The sequence below is a fragment of the Fukomys damarensis genome, unplaced genomic scaffold, assembly GCF_012274545.1.
Source record: "Fukomys damarensis isolate Sample0158 unplaced genomic scaffold, DMR_v1.0_HiC HiC_scaffold_4, whole genome shotgun sequence".
NCBI classification, from domain to species: Eukaryota; Metazoa; Chordata; class Mammalia; order Rodentia; family Bathyergidae; genus Fukomys; species Fukomys damarensis.
Genome location: NW_022900916.1, coordinates 8,499,990 through 8,524,435, shown reverse-complemented (window position 1 = coordinate 8,524,435; position 24,446 = coordinate 8,499,990). Strand labels below are relative to the sequence as shown.

Here is a 24,446-nt window from a genome sequence, read left to right as displayed (position 1 = left end):
ATATATATATGCTAGAGGTACTGACCTCCAGTGTCTTTTAGTTTTGAATTGCTGTACTTATAGACATTTTTAAAATATGTGTAACAGATTTATAAATTAGAATGCATGTGTTTCTATAAAATACTTGAAATCAGTGCTTCATTAAGCAGGTAGACCACCTCTAATTGTTTCATAGCTGTATGTACATTCAAGGTAGGCTTGCTGTCGCTGACACTAGTCACACGCCAGGGAAAGCTGAGCAGACATCACATGGTGTAAAGCAAAGGAAGCTATGTTCTTGATGGTTACTGGGCTTGTGCTCTTTCCCCTCCCCAAGATAAGATACTAATATCCAGCTGCCATGGGGTGAGGCATTTTTATATTAAAATGTTAGCTGTGGGATTTGAAGGTTTGCGAGGAAAGTGCTGCACATAGTGGTTATCTGCCAGCACCCTCTGTGTGCTGAGCATCCCTGCAAGGTGTGGCTCAAGATGGCACCTGGTGCCCTCATGGCTGGCAGAGAGCAGGAGAGGAGGGAATACTGAGCTGTTGAAGGAAATGAGATCAAGAGTGGAAAGCAGATCAGAAATGGAGGGACTCTGAAAGCACTGGTGGGGAAGGGGTTAGGAGAATTAGTGTTTTCAAGGACAATTTTCATGAGTTTGCTGGCTCAATCAGAAATGGGAAAGAGATTTCTTTGTCCAAAAGAAGTTACATGAAAAGTTATAGCCTAAACGGGTAGAGAGCATAAGCCAGGGAACATATGACTTCAGAGATTGAGGGCTGAAAGCAGGCTTTGCCTCTGAAAGAGTTGGACAGCTACCATCATGTCTTTGTTCCATGCTAGTGAAGAGTAGATGTAGTGCTTAAAAGCTGGATTCTGCACTCAGACTCCCTGGGTATATCTCCAGTTACACAACATTTGTAAATGATACAATGGCTCCGTGGCCCCGGAAAATGAGGATAATAATGCCTGCTTCGTGGCGCTGTTGCCAGAATTGAGTTGATTTATAGCAGGTAGCAAATTTTAACTTGAAATAAGTGTTACAATAATAAAAACTATAGTATATGCCAACCACATTATTATTAGTACTACATCTACTTTTTTCTAAGCAAAAGTCTTCAGATAATGGCATTGAGCACATGGTATGCAGTACTCTGTAGCCAGTTTTTTTTTTTTCTTTTTCTCATTGAGTTTATTGGTACATTTTAGGGATACAGTACAGTTACATTCATCATTGGGATCTTGTACCTTTACATGACAGGTCTTGGTTCTCATTTTTTCCCCTTGTCCCGGCCCTCCCTTCACCCCCTCCTCCCTTCCCTATTTACAAATACTTTATTTCCATTTTTTCTTGGATTTTTTCTTTTCTCTTATTACTTTTCCCTTACCCTTCCTACTTCCCCTACACCATTAGCCCTTTTCTTCCTATTTCACATTGTCATTTATATCTTTAGGATCTTATGTACCATTATAGTTTTTCATATCAGAGAAACTATTTGGTATTTATACATGTGTGACTTATTTATTTCACTTAGGAGTATATCCTCAATATGTATCCATTTCCTATGAATGTCTCTAATTTCTCATTCTTTATGGCTGAGTAGTACTGCATTTTATAGAAAAACCACATCTCCTTTTCCAGTCTCCAACTGATGGGCAAATGGCACAAGCCAATTTTTATTTGCTGAGCTACCCTTCAGAGGCTGTGTGACCCACATCAGGCCATTATCCTGGCTGGGCCTCTGTTTCCTGATATGTGTGTTATAAGAGCTCAGTAGCTTTCCAAATCTGTTCCTGTTGTGATTTGAATCTTAAATGCCCCCCAAAAGGCTCAAAAGTTGGAAGCTTAGGGCCAGGGACTTAGCTTAGTGGTTCCACCACCTGCCTCATAAGCGCAAGGTCCTCAGTTCAATCCCCCAGGAGGTGGGCAGCGCTGCCTCTTCTGCGTGCTGTCACTGCCATAATGTTCTGCCTTGCCTCAGCCCACAAATAATGGGGTGGTCAGCAGACCATGGACTAAAACAATGTCCCAGAATAAGCCTTTTCTCCTTAAAGTTGCCCTTCTCTGAAATTCTGTTCATGTTGGGAAGCTAACCAAGACAGAGCCCTAGAGGTCTCGGGTTCTAGAACAGAAGCACCAATGATGTGGAGATGGGTGGTGGGAAGTATTTGGATGAGGTGAAAGAATCACAACTCTAAAAGATGGGCCCCCTCTCTCTTCTGGCTCCAAATTCTTTATGTGTTTGAGTAATGAGTGACACTGCTGAAGAAATTTTGGCTGTATGAACTCAAAGTTTAATTTAGTACTTCCTCAGAAATTTATGACATTTGTTCACTGAAGCAAAGAAGCAGAAGCATGTACATGAAGGAAAGCAACAAACCTGAGAAAGCTGAGTAGTAATCAAAACAGTGTGGACTGTTCACAAGGCACCATGTGGTGATGACAATTGTTTCTAAAAGTCACTTGGGCTCATCTCATTTATGGGAGCACAGACGAGAACAGTGGTAACTAAGTTTGTGGACCAAAATAAATATTATTATAGAAATATTACAAGCTTACAACTGGAAGACAAGTAAAAGAGATAAGTATTTAAACACTACAGGAGTTTCTTGATAGTGATTTCTGAAAATGCGTCTCCTTCCAAAGCAAATATCAAATTAAAATTTGACACTAGTATCACGTGTTGCTATTAGCGATATATGTTATCTGAGAAACATTTGGCTTAATTGATTTGAAGAAAATATTTAGGTAAGCAGAGTCACAATATTCCCTCTGAACAGAAAACCTGTAGTGATTAACAGAGATAAACACGTCTGTAGGATGTTTGTGGCTTGGATTGCCCGAATGAAGGCTGAAAGCAAAGGAAGGCCTATAAACCTGTAAATACTCAGAGAAAATGGTAGCAGCTGTTTAATCTGTGATTTCTGTAGGGATTAAAATGCAATCGTAAGGGCTGACACCCCTCATAGCTTCACATGGGCTGCATATTAAAGGCTACACAAAGATTTCCCTCTACAATTACATCTTCTCTTTACCATTCGGAACTGCTACCATTGTGCCAGTGTATGTGTGTGTGTTAAAGTATATTTTCACAATTTCACTGCTGAAATGTATGTATTAGCTTGGAGCAGTATCGCCTATTAATGCCTGTCCATGGGTTAGTTTATCAGGTTACTTTCAGAGCGGGATCCCGGGGTAGTGACACTAGGGGATGGTGACAATTCCATGGAGGATTGGAATCAGGAAGGTCTAACATAGAGGAGGGAGGTGGCCACAGTGGGGAACTGCAGGAGCTACAAAGTCCTGTTGAGCCCAGCAAAGGATGAGATGTGGACCAAAGAGTGTCATTAGGATATGTGTAGAGACCAAACTTCACACTCTCATGAGCAAGCACAAGTGTGTTGCCCATAATCCGCCTTCAGCATATGATGGCTGAATCATTATTTTTGTCCTAGGGTGATTTGGGACAAAAGTAAAGAATTAATGTTAACATTTTTTTAGTTAGTAAAAATATTTTGCATAGCCTTTATTCTAAAATCAAGTTTCTTAAATATCATTTTCTGTTCTAAAATCATTTTAAGTGATACATTTTACTACAGAAGAATTTTTTAAGAGGAAAGACTTCATATATAAAGCATAAATAATTCTTGCTTTAATAAGACATTTCCTATTATAGCCACTGAATACCACATCTGCTACAAGGATATTATTTTTTTCAACACGCCATGTGCACAGCTCTGATTAGGCAGGTAAAAGATGCACATTTCCTTCAAATGATGAATTAGACCCAGGCCAAGAAAAATGTGTGTTTTATTCTGACCAATTTTATTATTATGAAAGCTCTGAATAATTCTTGTTTTTTGAAAATACTTTTAAAAAAGGAAATACTTTGCCTCAGCTCTCTGTGTTATGGCTACTGTTGCTTTCGGGGAAAAGGAAAAGTACCTTAAGAGCATCTATCTTCACTACTAATATTGTTAGTGCGCCACAAAATATTTTATATTGTCTCTGGAAAAAAATTTAATAAGATGCTTCCCACACTTCTTCTATCCAGGATTTGCTCTCATCTGCTGTTTTCAAAATAAGTGCACAAATGTTACAATATCTTCATGAAGTAAGATGGGAAGATAATTACCAGCCCAGGTGTCTTGGCTTACACCTTCGCTGTGTTCATTTTTGTCACTGTTCAGATGTGCTCCTTCTTAAAAATCTGTCTACAAAGTAAAGTTTAAGAGAAAGGTTTTGAAATAATTTAAAAAATATCTTAGCACTTGAACATACTGCAATGTTCTAATTAACCTTTGCTTGTTTATTTCCAGGGCTACAGCAACACACAGGGGCCAGGTTATTTTCAAAGACGCGCTAGCCCAACAATTGTGTGAACAAGGAGGTAAGAATCATATTTACCTGGCTACATCGGTTGTGTCCAAATTATTCATGGTTACGTCCTGTGTTCTATGTACTTAGTAAGCATTTCATTGCTTTTACTTGGTTGTGATGCCTTTAAGATTGCCTTATTGACCACCCTGTATCCTTAAAAACTATTCACTTATTAATTACTGGTTAAGGTTTACTGCTGAAAATACTAAGCATAAGCAGAACTAACCAGAAAAAAGTCATGTTTTTTTCTAATGAATTACTTTGGTATCCTAAAAATACAAATCTATAATTCTATATATTTACAATTTTATGAAAGTATATTCTGCTTAATTTACCACTTAAATTTCTTGCCAACTTTGTTGAAAGTGTTTCTGATAATTAGACCCGGGATGGGGCTTTCTTTACCTGCCTGCCCTGTTAATTTAAGGCTTGTGGAGAGATAGTATGCTCTTCTTAGATTGCATTCTACATAATATCAGATATATGTGACAGGGGCTCGGGAAACGTTGACTTCTGCCCTGAGACTGCCACATGCACACGGACTGTCCTCTGCGCCAAACTCACAGATGCACACGTGTGCACACATCACACTGGAAGGGTGAAAATGAGGGTCCCTGCCTCCGTGCAAATTAGCTCCTCCTGTCCCTGCAGCGTCCGCCTCACTCGCTTACATCTCTAGCGTAGCATTTACCACTTCCGCAGCATTTCCTCTGACAAGTGTCCCTCAGCTACAGACAGACACCGTAGCGACCCCGGAAGATGGCAGAGTGCCTGGCAGGCAGCAGCCACTCCGAAACTATTAATAAGCGGGTAGGGGTTGGCTTCAGCCACCCCCACATTCCTTGGTTAAGCATCTCGATGATGCAGGTATTGGAAGCTGATCTGTTCAGAATGATATTTTGGGGACTTTGTTAACTTAAGAATTACACATTATTGAATTTAATGGAAAATTTTGCTAGTTATCGTTCTGCTAAAAATTTCTGAGGGGCTTATGAGGAAAATTATATTGTTTTTTTTAAAACCTAAAAAATTACCATTTATTATTAGTTTTATATATATAATCAGTATGATTTTATCTAATAATGTGAATTTGTTGGTTATTACTGGCAGCCTTCTGATTGTTTACTTATGTAATTTTCAAATCACTCTAAATGATAATTCCAGACATATTATCAATATTCTTGTTACACAGATTTTTATTCTGTGATTTTTATGAGTGCAAATATTAAAACATATGTTTTTGTAAGTAAGTTCATGAATTCTAGGAAAATGTAAATCTTTTTCCAGACGATGAAAATACTGACATTGCTGAAAATATAGAACACAGTGTAGCAGTGAATAGTAATACCCTGAGAAACCCTTAATGTCAGAAAAGCTGTGCCTGATATTGTTAACATTTATCATTGCCTAAAAACAAATTTCTTTTACACCTTGAATTTTTAAGTGTTTCTTTTATTGCACATGAATTGCTGAGGTTGGATCATCTAAAATGAAAGGGTCAAGAAAAATCAGTGGGGGAGAAAACGTTAGCCAGTGAAAAAAAGAATCTCCTGATACAGTAAGTAGTGTGGCATGACCATGATTTACAAGATGGTAGATGAGGACGTTATTAAAAATGCTGAACAGCCCAGCACCAGAAGGAAAGAATTGAGCTCTTCGATGGCACCTAATGCTTTGAAATGATATCAGTTTAACCAAGATAAGGTAAAAAAGAATACTAACAAGAATGATGGCTTCTCGCTGTCAGGAAATAATAAGGAAAATAATTGGTGCCATAAACTATGTATTTATTTTGGCCCTATCTATTTTTAATTAAAACATTAATTATCTCTTCAAAGAACACAATTTAGCATGTCATGATTTTCTATGCATTTGATGAAGAATATCTAATATGTTTATTAGAGGGAAAATGGTGATCACTGTAAACCACAGCACAGGGCCTTTCGGTGCAACCGTAGATTTGTTGATTTTAATTAATAAACAGTTCAAACAAAGAAAGTATTTTGCAGACCTTGAAGATGCCTATTATTCCAAGAGTGTGTTGTTGGTTAAGCATATTGGAAAAAGTAAAAGTACTAGAACACATACTCATGATGCCTTAATCTACCTCCCGATCCTTTTCCTGGAAGCCCTGACCACATGACTTTATTCTGCACACGTGTATTCAGCATCTTCAAGTCTCCTGCCCTCATTCTGGAGGAACTCTCAGGGCAGCATGTCAAAGGCAGATGTGTGGATCACAGGGGAAGCTAATTTTGCCTGGAGCCTTAGGAAAGCACACTAGGGAGGTGCCCCTGGTCTTTGGGCTTTAAGAGCAAAGGTGAGGAGATTGGATGGTCTACTCCTTTCCCTACTGTCCCAGCTTTGATGGGTCCACGGCACTGCTATGGGAATTGCTTGGTAGCCTCTTTCCTGGTTGCTCTGTCCTCACTTTCTTGGTGCTAGTACAGAGTTGCAGTAATGGCTTTTTAAAGTGAAAATCCGATTCTATCATATCCCTGCTTAAAATCCTTCAGTGTGTCAATTAGAAGCAATAGCTCATCTTCAGAGTAAAAATTCCTACTGCTTATCATGCAAACAAAGAAAATACAATCTGGCTTCATTTTGCACCCCCTACGTCATTTCTGGTCCTCTTCTCATTTTTACCTGAAAATGTCCTAAATGATCCTCATTCTGTCATCCCGGTGTTATTTGCACTCTCTCCTCTCTGAGTTTTCTTTTTATGTATTTTGATTCTGGCTCACTGAGGCTTTCAGACCCTGCTTAGATATTACCTCCTCCTTCCAGCCAAGAGGGAGGGGACACTGTGACTTGGACAGTGTCATAGTTGTGTCTGTGTTCAGACGTGATTAAGAGGTGGGTGTATCTCTGTCTTGAACCATCATGGTCATGGAGTGGCCTTGTCTGAAAGAGGTGTTGCATGAGCTTGTTTATGCCCCTGTGTGGCAGGGGCTGCTTTTCTCTTTGTGACGCTGAGGACAGAAAGTCAGTGAGCACCGACCTTTGAGTTTCAGACTTTACAAGGACTTTGGAATCGACCTCCTCTCCCAGACAGTGACACAGAGAACAGGGTCAGTAAATTAAAGAAAAGGGAGCTGGCAGGAGCCAGCATTTAGGGAAGATCCGTGAGTGTGAAAAAAGACAAGCTTAAGCTGATCAGTGTGGTGAGAATGTGAACATTTCCATTTTTTTTTTCTTAAGCTTATCTGCTTTTATCCAGTGAATTTATATTGTTTGGGTTATAAGAAAATAACACAAATTTCACCCACAAGTACACATCTGGGGTTGTACTTTTGAGGGGGAGGGGGCAATCCCATGGAGGCAGGTGGAGTAAGCCTTTCCTATAGCACTACATATTTTATTCCAGGGAGAAGGGACAGACAATAAACAAGAGAGATGGCAAATGCTATAGGCACTAAGGGAAATTCTCACCGCAGCCCTCATGCCTGTATGCACGGTCCTTGCCTGACTCTTCGTGTGGTCTGTCCCTTTGTGTCAGAGCTTTTGGTTTAAATACTCATTTCCCTCAAATGGGAGGATTTTGAAGGCAGGGATCATGATCGTGACTTCATTTTTTGTTTTCCTTCACACATAATGATAGTTGGCATAAACCATTCACTCAATACATGCCAAAAAAATCGACCTAAATGTTTGATAGGTGAAAACTCACTGAAAAATTTTTCTCCACCAACTTCTGCTGTGGAGCAATGTGACACAGCATGGTTGTCACCAAAGCATTACTTCTGGCCCCAATCTCAGGTTGTAAAAGTATACAATGGCATGTTTGAAATCTGAAAACGATTCACAGATTTTTCACTTAAAGTCTACCCAACAGTCTTCATGCTCTTAGAACATAAACCAGATTCAGGGATTTTTATATTCCCCATACTTTCCGCCTTGAAGTCTGAGGTTCTAAGTAATTGCAAACAACCTCTAGCTGAGTTTTACTGACATGAACCCGAAGTTTTTGCACCTCTAATCTGGGGCCAGTGCCGTGTGTTTGTGAGTGTGTAAGTGACACAGTATATTTTCGTGATTGTCCTGAACGTGGAAGATGCTTAGGTTTACTCATTTTCTGTAGATAAGAAAGGAAATCATTCAGCATTTCGTGCTCACCAAAGCTTACTGAAAGCCCAGTACTAGCCATGTGCTGTCCTAGGCTAGGCCTTAGATACATCAGTGGACAGCTGCGTCCTGGGGAGAGGAGACAGACAGTAAATATGAAATACAGTAGATGAGTACATGTGGTACCATGTTAGAGGTGGCAAGTGCTATCGGGAAAAAGTTCTGAAAATAGGGTAGGGTACGAGCACGTAGTGTTGGTTGAGAGGGGGTAGACTGCAGTTTTAAACAGAGCAGCAGTAGGTCAGGAAAGGGGAAAAAAGGAAATTTCAAATTAGACTAAAAACTTAAAGGAACTAGGCCAGATCAGTCTTGTACAATTACTTTTGAATGATCTGGAAAGAGCTGCAGGCTTAAAATATATCCCTCCAAATCATGGAAAATAAGTGCCATTGAAAATTTTAATATGAATGTGGTGTGAATAGTTTGAGGGTTATCTATAATATTTGAATTCATATTACAATCATGGGCCTGAAGGTTCTTCATCTACAGGCTAAGCAAAGAACCAAGAAAATTAACAATAACAACAACAACAAAATACTACTCGTAAGTCTCCAGGCTAGAATGCAAGGCTCTAGATTCACAACCCAGTGTTGATTCCATTATACCAAGTAGATTCTTGTGGGAGAGGGGAGTAGATCCTGGGGATTAAACCCCACTACATCCTTAGACCTGTTTTAATTTTTCGTTTTGAAACAGGGTCTCGCTAAGTCCCTAAGTTACCCAGGCTGGGCACAAATCCTCAGTCCTGTTTCAGCCTCCCAGAGCTTTTGGTAATGCAGATGGAACAATTGGGTCTACGGCCACTCCCCTCCACCTTAGTGACAGCCCAGGTTCTGCCCCTTACCCTTGCTCAGGACTTAGTACACATGGTAGAGATTAGGGAACAAAGACCCGGCCTGCCCTGAAAACGTCCGAAAACTCCAAACCAAGACCCATGTACACCAGACCTCCCTGCATAACCTACGGTAACCTTTCTTCCCCTGGATCTCACTGGAAGTTTGTGCATATGGGCTGCGTCTCATACATACAGTTATGACGAGTGAATTGTGGGATGGGACACGCACAATAGACGCAGCTGACATGACTCGACCCCCTGTCAATCACGTGTCCGTCATGCTCGGGCCAGGCTCTCTGAAGCAGGTGCAGCAAGGCAACCCCTGTACCTAGGCCCTGGTGCTCCTGCTGTTTTCTTTAGGCCTGCACAAGCCACTCACTCCGAGGGTGCTATCCCCTTAGCAAACTCTTCCGCTGTCGTGCAGTGTCCATTCCTTTGATCACCACACACCAGAACCTGGGCCCCTGTTCCAGGACCCCTTAACCCACAGTAACTTTGGGGTCACAGGCGGGTGCCGTCACACCTGGCTCCATTTTACCAAGTAGATTCTTAAATTTAAAAATTAAACATTGAAAATCTTTAGAAACCACTGTCACCAGACAGGGCCAGAGAAGGTATCCATGGTGGAGATTAAGAACATAAACCCCCCTCCCCACCTGTAGAAAAAGTAGCAGGTTCCCTGGCTCCTGTTGAGGAAAAAGAATTTTCAGAACTAGTCGGAAAGAGGTGTGAAGGGATTAGCAAAGTTGTCAAAGTACACAATCAAACAAATAGAGCAGGGGCCCTCAAGAGAAATGAGGTACATCATAGTCTGAACAACTAGTGAATCTTTGGGCAGAGGAGCTGAAAAGTAGTGGTCCTCGTCTGTGGGGCAAGAAGGTGATGATCCATGCGTAGGTCAGAGCCAGTTCCAGGACTGCGGTCCATCCATAAGAAGAGATGGCCAGAGTCCGTCTGCAGGCTTATTGTGTCTTCAAGAACCGTAGGAATTTTTTTGGACTGGGTTTTGTTTTGAACCTGCAGGGTTTTTGTCTTTTTTTTACTTAAGTATAATTTTAAAATTATTATTCTCCTTTTTACACTCTTTCTTCTGTGCTTCCTCACCACAAGCTCACTCAACAAGATTGTCCCTACTGCCCAAATTCCCTAAAAACTCAGGAGAGAATACAGAGGATTCAGAGCCATTGTAAATCCACACACTTACGGCCAACGCATCCAGAGTGTGGCTGATACAGTCATATCAGCATGGCTGCTGCTGGGCCAGTGATGTGCTCAAATCACAGTTGAGGACAGAGTGGGGGGAGTAATGTGTGTGTGTGTGTGTGTGTGTGTGTGTGTGTGTGTGTGTATTCATCAGCCTGTGAGCTCCTTGGCAAACCCTCTTCAAACAAACACATTGATTATTTAGCAAGGCCAGATGGCGGGCTTAGCAGTCGTGCCCTGTAGTGCCCCCAAAGGGTAACGTGCCATTTATAAAGTATGCTCGAATTCTCTGTTGTTGGGTTGATAGAAGTGGCTATAACCAAAGGCAAATGTTTTATGTCAAGAGGAAAGGGGGTCAGGCTTACAGCTGGAGCAGAAAACCTTGGCTGCTGTCTGCCAGGCTCAGCAGTTTTGCTGCTGTTCATCACACTCAACACAGTGAGAGGCTCAAAATGTGGATTATTCTCTACAAGCCACTGGGTCATGGTGGTGTCCTGTATACTCCATTCAGACCCTAAACTCGTGGGAATGAGCAGCTCATTCAAATTAAGGATTGGTGAGAGTTTATTTAACCTGTGAGGTACAAGGAAAGAGAAAGTTTAATAAGCGAGAGGTGTTTAACCTACTTAGATGTTTTTTAGTGCTTTGAGAGTACCTTTTAGGGCTGGGGGAACAGCTTAGTGGGAGAACACTTGCCTAGGGTGTACAAAGGTCTGGGCTCCATCCCAGAACCACAAATAAATACACAATTTTTAAATAGGCCTTTTATGTCCAAGGTCAGACATACCAAAATCTTCCCATGGCTAAGCCTTTACTCAATAGTTTATATTACTAAATGTCTTTCTAGTAACCTGAAATGCAGTCTTTATTAAACAGACTTGTTTCTCTCCAACAGAGTTTTACTCTTATCCACTTTAATCGTTAAAGGGAAAAAATAATGTGCTCTGGCTAGAATTTACCCAGTTTTAAACATTTGCTAGTCAAAGGCATCTGTTTTCCCTGTGGCTGTTTTGTAGCTTGGATTTCATTGTAGCAGTTGCAGCTCTTGTTGATGACATTGTCATTTACACCCAAGAGGACCTAAATTAAGAGGCTTAGAAAAACCAACCAGGACACCCCAGCCCCAGTTTTTGCGGGTCTCACAAAGTACCTGACAAGGGAAGGAACTAAAGCCCTCTTGGGGCTGTGGCTAGCAAACAGTGACCCTGTGTGATCCAGAAGACAGGCAACATTAAGGGGTGTAACCAAGAGCTGACTCACAGGGCCATCGTAAAATGTCTTGGTGCTGGCTTTGGGTTGGTCTGGCTACCTTTTTAATTTCCTGAAGAAGAGTGTTTGGGACTGGTGCCGTTTATTCCAAGGTGATTGAATATAGATTAAACAGCCTTCTCTTCAATTCTGAGGGCCTTACACATTGCTCCGCTTGACAGCTTTATCTAGTCTGGAGTCAGAACACCAAAATTTATGTGTGAAAAGAACTTCTTTAGACTGCCCATAGAAGTATGCTTCCCAACCATGCTGCTAATACTGTCTGTTTGATTCCCTCATATTTTGAAGGGCAGAACCTAGATTTCTATCTATATAATTACTTTGGGAAGGTAAAGCTGCTCCTAACACACATAAGTCATGGTTCTGTTTTGATTTCTGATCTGTTATTTCATGCCACCTATTAATCCAGCCTTATTTTTACTGTACATGTAAAGATCCAATCGTTTCATATAATAGTGATGCAGATTTTCATAAGCAAGTTTTAAGACTTGAAATTTATGAATATTTATTAGCACATATTGCGCTGTGTCCCCCATGAGTGAACCAGCCCACGGGAGCTGGGTGACAATAAAAGGCAGGTTCGTGTCCTGTTCCTAAAGAGCTTTTAATATTGACATAGTCCAAACTGAGAAGAGAAGGACCAGAACACATTTACAGAAAAACATAAACTCAGGTGAGAGCCATGCCTCCATCTCTGAGGCCTTGCTCCAGTAGTTTTGCTCTCTCTTCTCTATAGCGTCAGTATTTTACTCTTCAGAGATTCCCTTCTGCTCGGTTCCTAACTTTGCTGACACCATCGCTCTTGGGAACAAGAATTCAGGAATGCAAGAAACTGACTGCATGCCCCCCCTTGGCCGTGTTTCTCCCACGCACTCCAGCATATTGAAAGACCACTGCACGTTCCTAGGCTTCCGTCCCCTCGTCATCCTGCCACCCGGCCTCCACAGCCAGCGCACTATGGAAACGACATCGTCAGGGCCACCAGTGGTCCACCAGAATGCCAACCAATCCACAGGACTCACTCACCCTGCCTGACTTCCCTGATCTTTCTCAGTTTCCTTGCACAGGTTCCTCTTTTCCACACAGTGTGCACTCTGGGGCTGGCAGTGTCTGCCCTTGAGTTTCTTCTACTCCCATGTATTGTCACTGGTCTTGCACCTGTGATTCCCATCACCCTAACTCTGTCCGTTTGCTGGGGCTCAGTGCTGACTCCAAGCCAAAGCAACGTGGCTGAGAGTGGGATCTCTGCCGCTCTCTCCCTGGGTTTGAATGCTCTGCCCCTTTTCTGGCTGTGCAATCTTTCTAGGATGCGATATCTAACATAGAGAAAATTATAATGCTCACCTTTTTGGACATCTCATATCATTCCCAAGAGTCAGGCACAATAGCCTATGCCCTGAAGGAACAGAGTAAAGTTTTAAGGATTAAATGCCATAATGAAATGTCTAACTTAGTGGCCAGCACATAAATGTTAGGTATCATCATCATTACAGAGTACTTACGTTTAGATGCCATTCTGATACTTTGAACTCAATGTATTCTAAACTGAACTTTACTCCCCCAAATCTGCAAGCCTTTATTGCAGCTTCGGTTAGTAACTTCATAATCAACCCAGATACTGAAACAGAAACCTTGAGAAAAATTGTTGGCGTATCCTTTTCTGCCTTCCTTGCCTATACCCAATGTGTCTAAGACCAATTAATCTTTTTCATATCTTTTGTCATGCCCGCTGCTTTCCTCTTCTCCCCGCCTGCCCCAGTCCTCCTCCTCCTTCCCCAGGCTTTCCACACATCCACCTCTTCTAGTCACAGACCTCACTTCGTTACTTCCAGCAAGAGCTCCTGTCTCTGCCTCCCATTGCTTGCAAGTTCCTCTGGCTTTCAAGACCTTCCCTGGATTGTCCTGCCTCTTCCTACCCTCCGCTTCTTTCTCCTCCTCTCATCTCTCTCTTTCCTACTTCTCAGTGTTATTTAAAAGCCTTGGGTGCTGAGGCTTTAGGTCAGTTCGTAGCTGTACTTCCTGCCAACTTCCCCATCTCTGAACTACATTTCTTGAAGTTCTCAAAGGTCTGTTATTTTTTTTAATTGCACAGCAGTGCTATTGTAAAAAAATAAAAATTCAACAGTAATTAAAATGGTATATTTTTTGTATTCTAGTTTTTCACTTACATTTTGTTCATGTTGTAGATAATTTTTTAAATGTATGGTTGTGGCCTCAGAAAAGGTGGGGGCATAGGCATGATAAAACAATCAGTCACAAGTGTTAGTCTTTAAGGTCCCATAATTGACAACTCATAGTAGAATAAATCTCTAAAAAAATGCTTTGGGCTGGGGATTTAGCTCAGTGGTTCCAGCATCTGCCTTGCAAATGCAGGGGCCCAAGTTCGATCCCTGGTACCAAAAAAAAAAAGAACTCTGAAAAAAGTTCTCTGTCCCTCAATCATTAAGTTATAAAACTATATTATTGTTTTTGCCCTATTCCATGTATTCCAGAGTATTTAAGATGAGGAGTTCTTATGAAACTCAAATCCAACTGAGGTGGGAAATGAGAGAGGATAGGAAGAAAAAATAATTGCTAATATCGCTGAGCCTGTGTATAATTTAGCTGTCTTTAAATATTAAGCAATCTTTTATACTGATCATAAGTATGTTCTTAAATATAGGAAGATCTGTTTTCACTCTAAATTTATAACATTTTTGGAAGCTTAATTATCATATTTGAAGGTCAAACAGTGTTTTATTGCAATAAAATACAAAAAGTAATAAAGAAATTATTCCTGGGGAGCTGAAAGCCTAGGTTCATAGCTCATTAAATACTAACTTCACAGACCATGTCTAATTTGTCATATTTAGCTTTGGAAATTTAATACATTTGAATTTCAGATTAGGTGAAGAGCTACCTGAGGCAAAACTACCTGGGGCCTTTGAATTCCAAAGTGATTCAGGACTCAGAATTCCTGTAACCTTATACCTGCATTTGTCAGACTTGCCTGTCATCATATATCTATTGCTTGCCTGACTCAAGAACTTTTGTTAAAAGTGACCAATAAATTAACCCAAAGCTCACTAACCACTCTCCTAATTTGATTTTAAGGACTCTTTCCTTTTTCTGCCCAGCATATTTAAATCTCCACCACTTGCACTGAGCAATTTGTTCAACAAGTTGACTGAAAGGATCACTACTAATGGATTTTGGAGTCACATTACAGTGGACCTTTGACTTACAAACTTGATTGGTTCCCGGGGGCTGCTTGTAACTCACGTTGGTTGTAAGTCAGTACAGCTGAGATCTGGAGGTTTACCTGGGTACATGCTACAGATAAGAGACAGATGAATCTAATTAAACTAATTAATCCAAGTTGTTCATATGTCCTGCTGGTCGTAACTTGAGGGTCCGCTGTGCTTAAGAGTCTCTAAAATCCGTTAGTTGAAAGGAAAACACTTGTCAAGAGAATAACCTTTGAGGAAATTAAGTAACAATCTCATGTTTTCTAATGTGTCCATTCTGAGCTGCTGTGAATTCATGAGATTTTAATCGGATCAACTTTTGAAAAATCATAAACAGATTTCACTTTTCTCCATACCTAATGTTGTCTCTGTGTGACTGGTTTCCTTCCATGACTCCCCAACCTTTTTGTGTGACAGTGATTCCCTAATTGATACTCAGTACAGATTTCTTTCCTAGTTTAGCAGTGTCCAAAGAAGTATAGTGTAAGCCTTAATTTTTAAATATGACAGTAGCCACATATTAACAATAAAATAAATAAATGAAATTAACTTGTTTGTATATGTAATACAAAATTACAAAATATTAAACGTTTCAATATAATATAGTCAATATAAAATTAATGAGATATTTTACATTCTTTTTACTAAAACTACAAAATCTAGGGTGTATTTTAAACTTGAGTGCATCTTAAGTATTGGACTACTTGGTATGTTGTAAGATTTCATAAAATTTATAGTTGAAAATAGCTTAAAATACTACTTGTTCCTTACCTACTTGAAGATCTAATAACTAAGTCAAATACCAAAACTAATTTTCCTTTAACATTCTCATGCAATTTGACTAAATTTGTTCATTTTTTAGGAGACCTGAGGTAACTTTGATGCCGTTTCAAAACTAAATCAGTTTCAAAACTGTATCTGTACACATGAATTCATTTATTCCTGTATCTGACTAGTACTACTAACATGTAATTCATAAGAATTTTGCATAAACTGAGAAGCAACTCCAGAATTAAGATAAGCAAGAAATTCTTCAATTTTTGTAGCTTTCTTCAGACAATTTAAATAATGCTAAAATCTATAGTTGAAATCTTCTAAACATTGATTCATGTTAGGAAAATGTATAATATCATGAATTTGAATTTTAGAAATTTCAATTTCAACACAGCTAGCTAGCAAATAAACTCTTGCTTTTCTGGGCCAGGGCTTTAGCTCAATGGTTCTGCTGTCTGTTTCATAAGCACAAGGAACCGAGTTTGATCCCCAGTACCAAAAAAATAAACTCTTGCTTTTTTGAGTTTCCAATTCATCTGTTCATACACAGAGTGATATTGGTGAGAAGACATACATCACTGTGCTGTGTTTCTGTCTTTGTGGAATAATTGGCAAGCATTCCTTCTGTTTCAAGAAAATCTTCAACTAGAGTTAACAATTCAGTGAATTTTTGTAGAATGCTCCTACAACATCAGTAAGCATTGGCACAATACAGAAGATCTTTAAATATGTTGCTCTTTCTTTTTTTCAGAAATTCCATAAACTGGTGATTTTTTTCAGCACATTTGCATATATATGCTAAAAAGTTTGAACAGCTGTTATGTCCCTGATACTTTCTATAGAATCTGCCTCAAGCAACCAAACACTGGCATTTCTGATACGTACATTAACATGAAACAGTAAGACACACAGTGGTGTCTTGTTCTCTAATGCTAAGTAAGTCTGGATTTTTAATCTAACATAACTGAATTATTTCCCCTCATAAATGAAACTAATTTTTTTCATATTTAGCTGAAATTATTAATATTTTAAAATATGTATGTCATGACTTGTATCCTCAGGTAGTAAATTAATGTTTCTTCATAGATTTGGAAATCCTTTGAGAAAAAAATCAGCCAAGTTTTAACTGGGCAGTGACTTGTATCTCAGGGCTCTTCCAGAGCGCCCTTTCTTCAAATGCAGGCTCAAACTTGCCCTCCTCTGCTCCTGGGGTCCAGGGGGTCGTTGTGCTTTCACGGTTGTCTGAAATTTGTGGCATTCAATCCGACTGCCTTGTTCTCCTCAGAGTTCCAGTTTTATGTGTCCTACCCTCTGCTCCTAGACCTTCCTCTAGCCATGCTGAACTTGTGGTCCTCCCACAAGGCCGTCCTGTCTTCTCCTCTGTACCTTCCTACCTTGGAAGGAAGCACTTCTTCCCTCCTTTGCCTCTGTCTGTCCTCTTCCTCCTGATCTTTCAAAACTTAGCAGAGAAGCTGTCTTTTCTGGAAGCTTCGCTGCATTCTCTTCTTCCCCTAGTCAGCCTGGTTTAAATCCTCCCTTTGCCCATTCCCCTCACCCTAGTACCCTGCGGACACTCATAACAGTGCCCTCTGCCGCGGTTGTCCCCACCCGACGTGGAGCCTGTGAGAGCTACGTTGTGGTGCTTTTTGTTTCCATTTCCATAATGTCCAGCACAGTTCCTGGCTCGTACGGGTATGGAAGGATACCCAACTAAGCCTATATAAGTGGCCTCAGTAAGGGGTCTTACTCCTCATTCTATGGGGAAGCCATTACGTTTAAATACAATAACTAGATAAGAGTCGGCCATCTTATATTTGGATGTTTGTCAGTGTTTCATTCTTCCTCCTAGACGGTCTCTAAAATTTTGATTTATTTAATGTGACCTATGTTGTGCAGCTGTATTTGTGGTTGTTTATCCCTGAATTTTGCTTTTGTTGCTAACCAAACATCTCACTTTTCCTCTTTTGGTCCAGCTCCAACGGAGGCCACTGCACACTCACATCTAGGTAAGTTCAAGGCTCTTCCCCTTAGCCCTTGCCCTGCTTGTTTTGCTATTCTGGCGACATGGGCAGGTGTCGCAGAAGTGCGGAAATGCTCAGCCATCTTGGGTCACTGACCAGTCGCTGAAATGAGACTCGGTCCAGACAGGTCAGTTGTCTCTTGGGATTTGCCTTGCAACCTATAAATCCAATTAATTTATTTTTCTCTTTGGAAAATCTGCCTTGGGAAGCTGCGCTTTTATGTCGTCTGCAGCTCCAGGCTGCTCTGAGCTGGCAGACGCAGAGACTGCTTAGAAGGAAGCCTCCTGGCTGCTGGACCGGCTGGTGACCACAGTGTGCAGCTGAGCCTGGCCCGGCTAAGATTCTGAGAGCGAGCTCAGCCCCCGTAGGCGTTTCAGACACTGCTTCTCATTGCTGGGAGGAATCATTAACTTGTTCCCCAGCATAGAGCCAACCCACTCCTGCCCTTTCTCCTGCCTGAGGCTCTCCGTACTTGGGATTCACTGGTGTCCACGACTTCATTATGTGCTCGCCCGCTGGCAGACCAGGAAAAAGGGGGCTAGATGGGGCTGTCACCAAAGAGAATTGGAAAGTGCGCTTCCTGGCTTGGGAAGAGATTTTAATTACCTGGCTAGCTCAGAGAACTATATTTGAGAGAGCTTTTCAAAACCATAAAATACCACTATTGAAAATAAATTTTAAAATTTGGGTTTTTTGCTAATCAAGTGATATGATTTTAGTTTTTTCCAAAAGGCATCTGTTAACTTGTTCAAAAAAATTGTAAAGACCCAGCGAGATTATATTATACTTGAAATAAACCTGAGAAAGTCATCTGAATCAGTGTTTTCAAAGCACTAATTTTTTTATAACTTGAGCACATTTACATGGTAGCTGCCATAAAATGTTCCTTCTTTGCCCACCTGTTTTCAGTGGAAATATATACTCTGCACTTCATGAAAGAAGTCTTTGATCTTGACATGCCCAAAGCTCTTCTAGAGCTTGAAAATGGGTATTTAATACAATTCAAGGACAGTGGTAAGATATTTAAAACCATGGATGGTTCCATAGCATTCCTCCTGGTTTTTAAATTGACTTTCCTTAGGAATTTTACTTATGCTATAGATAAATTCTCGCATGCAGTCAAAGCACAGTAAATAAAAATATGAATGAATACAAGGAATTAGAAAGGAAGCCAGAGGGGGCTGGGGATTTAACTCGGTGGCACCACACCTGCCTCGTAAATGGAAGGTCCTGAGTTCGATCCTAGGTACCAAAAAGAAAAAAAGAAAGAAAGAAAGAAAGCCAGAACAGAGGAGTGGTAGGAAAGAGAAGAGAAAATGGGTCAGTAAATACCAGCAGCATTAGCTACAGGTGAACAGCCGGAATTGCCCACCCCCTTCATGCTTTCAAGTGAGATAGAGACTGAATCATGGGTGCATGTGTGTCGTTGTTTGAGCAACAAGTGCCACGTGGACCCTCGTCATGGTTGCTGCTGACCTTGCTCTCCCTCCTCTCCTGCCTGCAACAGTTTGGGAGGCTTTTCTTCGGGGCCTCTGGGCTCCAGGCTTCCAGGCATCTGAACAACGGAGCCTTCACACCAACCCATAGCAGGAACAGAGCAGATACAATCAGCTGTTCATTTTAAATTCAGTTTTAGGCCGGGTGTGGTGGTGCATGCCTGTAATCCCAGCACTCGGGAGGCTGAGGCAGGAGGATCGCTGTGAGTTTGAGACTTGCCTGGGCTGCATAGTGAGTTCCAGGTCAGTCTGAACTATGTAGTGAGACCCCGTCTCCAAAAAACCAAATAATAAATAAATAATAAAATTTAATTTTAGTTTAAAATACTACTATGCTTCAGAAGTGCAGGCTGTTAACACTTTTGTTTAGCTATGTTCATGGTTGTAGTGTAATTCTTTTCTTAATGTTTCCCTTTTTTAGCTGAAATAAATACTGACAGCAATATCCTACGAGATGACTTTGACTCCTACCACCAACTGGAATTAAACCCAAATATATGGTAAGTTACAGGAATATACCTCATTTTGGTTTATTTAATGCAAAAAATAATGCTAACTGCACTCTTAAGGAGTAGTTACTTAAAATTAGATTCCTAGGGCTGGGGATTTAGCTCAGTGGTGCTGCTACCCGCCTCGCAAGCACAAGGTCCTGAGCTCAATCCCCAGTACCAAATAAACAAACAAATAAAAAAATAAATCAATAAATAAAATTAGAATCCTCATTAATGCTAAAGTATCAGAATTGTTCAACTGTGATATGGACTTAATGTAAACTATGCATGATGCTTATTTCTTTATTTCTTCAAGGACTAAATCTAAGTGCTCCTCTAGCCATGGTGTAGGTAGAATTTTTTTCAGTTTTATAAAAATATTTACTTGTAAAACATTATGCAGTACTGCTTCTGATAATTTCATTGATGCCAAATGAAAGAAGAAAAATTTTTTGCCTGGAATAACAAATGGTTTGAGTCATATTTCCAAGTAATTCCTAGTTATTAGATCGCCTTGTTATTTATACTTGTCTTTTTTTAGAAGGCTATTAAGGGATTTTGCGGGGAGGTGTTGAGACAGGGTCTCAATATGTAGCTGAGACTGACCTGGAAATCACTATGTAGACCAGGCTGGTCTTGAAATCACAGTGATCCTCCTGCCTCAGCTTCCCAAGTGCTGGGATTATGGGCGTATGCTACTACACCCACCTTAGTTAAGGGATTTTTGAGGCTAAAGAAATAATGAACTCAAACTTGTTCATTAATAACTGTTGCATACATACTTTACTGCCTGAACTCGTTGGCAATTTGTTATATTTTTGCGGACTTTGAAAGAATAGGTCTGTCAATCCAGAGCTGCAGTCTATCTGTCTAGTTTGGAAAACTCTAAATTGCGATTTTCTTTGACATAGATGCTGTTTATGGACAATGAAGAGGTCAAGAAACTCCAAACTTTCAAATTACAGTGGGAATCTAAATAGTGTTCGAGTCTAGAAAGAGAATAACCCACCAGGGTCAGCATATGACATTCATTCCTGTTCTTGGTCACTTTTGCTGTTTTAATTAGCAGTGATTATATATAGAGAAAATTAATAAAAGGCTACAGTTCTCCCAAGCTGCTGGTAGTTTAATAGAGAAAACACTAAAACGTTTCTCTAAAAGCTTGTAATTTAGGATAGATTAAATCCACTAGAGGCGTACACGTAATGTACTGTGAAACTCCGATAAAAGGAGCAGTGACTCTGGTGGCGGTTTCTGGGAAAAAGTAGTCATGAACTGAGAGTTGAAGGTGATGTATAGATAGAAAGTTAGGCCTTCAGTACTACGCAACAAACTTTTACGTCTTCTGTAAAGAGAAAATAGGTCTAGATCATGTAAATACAGAACAAAGTATTATTAGACTACACAGAGACATAAAGTCTCATAAATTATATGCAATTTAAGGAAATAATCTCTCAAGTAGCCTCTCTCTCTCTCTCTCTCTAATATGATAGCCTAAATATAAATTTATTAAAATAAATTGAATTCTTTGTTAAGGAAAAGGTAAACTTTCCTAAGCGCCACTTTATCTGGGGAAAATTCTCTATTTCTCTCTTTTATATTTCATTAGAGTAGATGTTATAAATTGGTTTGTTTCTTTCAAGGCACGTTCTTTTCTGTCAGTCAAGCTAATTCATGGTCTTCAATGAGTTTTCTTGACAAACACAAAACGTGACTTTTATGTGGTTCAAATTCTGTTGTTTTGAAAATCAATAAAGTGTGATTGATTCTGCTTCGCCCATTTTCATGACTGATCTCATATGTGCTTTTTCTTGGCCAAAATTATAGATTTTGTGTCCCTTTAACTTAAGCTATGGTTTTCATATGCTTCCTTGGCCAAAATTATGGATTTTGTGTCCCTTTAATTTAAACTATGGTTTTTCCCTCTTCTGTAGAAAACCTCTTTTTAACCTTTAAACGTCAGTTTCTTGTGCCTTCTATCAAATATGCTTCAGAGTAATTTTGCTTTATCCCTGACAATTTACAATCTCTTTTACTTCATCTTTTAAAATTAAGTAAAACGGACACAGTGACACTCACTGTGAGAGAGATGACTGTTGCACAAAGCTGGGGGAGACTGAAACGTGGCTGGTCTGGTTTGACTCTCGAACAAACCACTTGCTGACTGAGTGCCCTAAGCAGAGTGAAACGCTGCTTCCCTCAGCTCCATTTCCTCACAGCAGAAAAGAGGCAAGTGCTGTCCTCACCGTGCTGTCCTCACCGTGACACTCGGAGGACATGAGCTCCTCCTCCGTCTCTCCTCCCTCCCTTCCCTCCGCCTGTCCTGCCTCTGCCTCCATTGCTCCTCTCTCTTCGCACGCCATCTCTTCCACCTGTGGTGTCTTCGCACAACAGACTGTTTGTCTCTTCCAAATTCGGATTTTTTTAAAGAAAATAATCATTATTACTAAAAGTCAAGTCTTCTTTCATTACATTTTCATGAAAAACACCAAATTAAAAATATCTCTATTACATAATTTATGGCGTGCACACTGGTGAAAATAGCAATAGAGCAGAATCACCGAGGAGGGAAAAGAGGTTATTAGATGCCTTGGGTCCCTTGAAAATAAACGTAAACTCCCTAAAGTCAGAAACTAGCACCCAATAAAATCAGATATCCCAACAAAATAATTTTGCTTTGGAGCCTTATAGGCAGCTTTCACTCTTCTGAAGTCTGTCGTCTTAGAACACATTTTGTCATGTGAGTTCTGCCTCTCATAATGCTTATCCAGAGAAGAATGAGAACCACTGGCAGCTCTGTGGTGCTGTGGAAAACAAAGTCCTTGTTCCCAACTCTCTGTCTCTGCCACACCCCGTGGATGGGAGCACGGTGCTGGCCAAAATCTCATCATTGAATACTTCACAAGAAAACTTGCCTCAAGAGCAAAGTGGGCTACTTATATGAACATGTTTCTTCCATGAGATCCTAAAAGTTTCAGATATGTTATTCAATTTGTATTTTATGGCTAAGCAAAAGGGCAAATCAAAGCCTGGCTTAGTGCTGCTCACCTGTAATCCTAGCACTCTGGGAGGCTGAAGCAAGAGGATCACAAGTTCAAGCCCAGCTTGGGCAACTTAGCTACAGCCTGTCTTGAAATAAAAATAAAGAAGTGGGAAAGCCATGAATTCAATCCCAATATGGCAGAAAAAAGAAAGAAAGGCAGGAAGTCAGGAGGAAAGATGGGGAGGAGAGGGGAGACGGAGGGAGGGGGAGAGAGAGAGGGGGAAGGAGGAGAAAGATAAGGAGGGAAGGCGAGGGGAGGGAAGGGTAGCACACACGTACAGTGTTGGAGAGGTGGATCGGTTTCTCACCTAACGAAGCTAACTTTTCCTGTAATCCTTTAATATCCAAGTTTGTTGTCTCACATACAAATGACTGTACATACAAATGATATAAAACGATATTACTATTATTGTGAATAAAAGAGCTGTTACTCTTACAGACATTTGATAGACATTGGAATAAAACCAAGATTTCTTTTTTACTTGAATGCAATCCTTTTTTTCTTTTTTTTTCATCAATGCAACCTTAAATGTGCCATGTATCTACTCAGTTTAAATATTTGAGTTTCTATAACAATTAATAATTTGACTTGGTGAAAAGTGCAATTAATACAAAACTATAAACAATAAAAATGTCTTTTCCTCTGCACTAGATCTGTACTACCTTTCTCCACAGGCAACCATTGGGGCAACAGTTTCTGCAAGTCCTTCCGGAACTTTTTATCCTTGCCCAAATGTACTTAGCAGTTCTGCACACAGCCTTGGTTGAGTGTCAGAGAAGTTAAACTTTCTTTGTTCTTTCATAAACTGATTTGGGTTTTTGGGTTTTTTTCATCCCTTTCTATCAGATTAGTGGAAACTTAATTTCATTCAACTCTGGTTTGCTGTCTCTGATTTTTCTGATTTTAAACGAAGTTTCAAGAGGCTTATGATGCAGCAGCAGGCTGTGGGTAGGGATGTACCTGTGATCCCAGACCCCTTCCTCCTCCAGTCTCTGGTGACTGCACCGCACAGGCAGCCTCTTTCCCCAACCTCACCGCTCCTTCTGCACAGTCACTCTGTTCTGAGCCCTCCATGAGGGCGTGGGAACTGCTCCGTGTTCCTGGGCCTGGGCCATGGCCGTCTCTTCGATGCTGTACTCTGGGGCAGCTGTGGTCCTTCGGCCTCCCAGGTCAGCACAGGGTCCTTCTGCTCCTTGCACTCCAGATTTCTCTGGGGGTTTACCGGGAACGTAGTCCTTCATCTCTCTGTTCTCTCAGCCTCTTCTGATTGCCTTGTGTGACTGAGAGTGAGATGTGAAGTTGCAGATGAAGAGAGAGCCAAATCAACCTCAATCTAATTGTAGCTCAAGCTTGATGAGAGGGCTGTCTCCACTTTAACTTTGCTCTGGTCCGGAGCACACAGAGGCCAGTGTCTGGGCTCCAACACTGTCTTCACCAATCCCAATGTGTCACTGAACCCAAGCTGGGGAGAAAGAGTGGGGAGAGAGCAGCATCAATTTCTTAATGCTCCTGACAATCGCATCAGCAAGTGTGTGTGGTACAGTTGCTCTTCAACCCCCTCTTCCAAAAACTAGGAAGAAAAACCTCATAGAACTAA

General features: G+C 40.6%; 1 protein-coding gene across 1 annotated transcript in view; it reads left to right on the top strand.

Moving 5' to 3' along the window:
- Positions 1-24,446, top strand: part of Reln (reelin) — a 295,852-nt gene that overhangs the window by 54,603 nt on the left and 216,803 nt on the right. Inside the window, exons 4-6 of the mRNA XM_033755897.1 lie at positions 4,304-4,374; positions 17,771-17,803; positions 19,736-19,814. Of these exons, the coding sequence (XP_033611788.1) occupies positions 4,304-4,374; positions 17,771-17,803; positions 19,736-19,814 (183 nt within the window). The remainder of the gene's footprint in view (positions 1-4,303; positions 4,375-17,770; positions 17,804-19,735; positions 19,815-24,446) is intronic.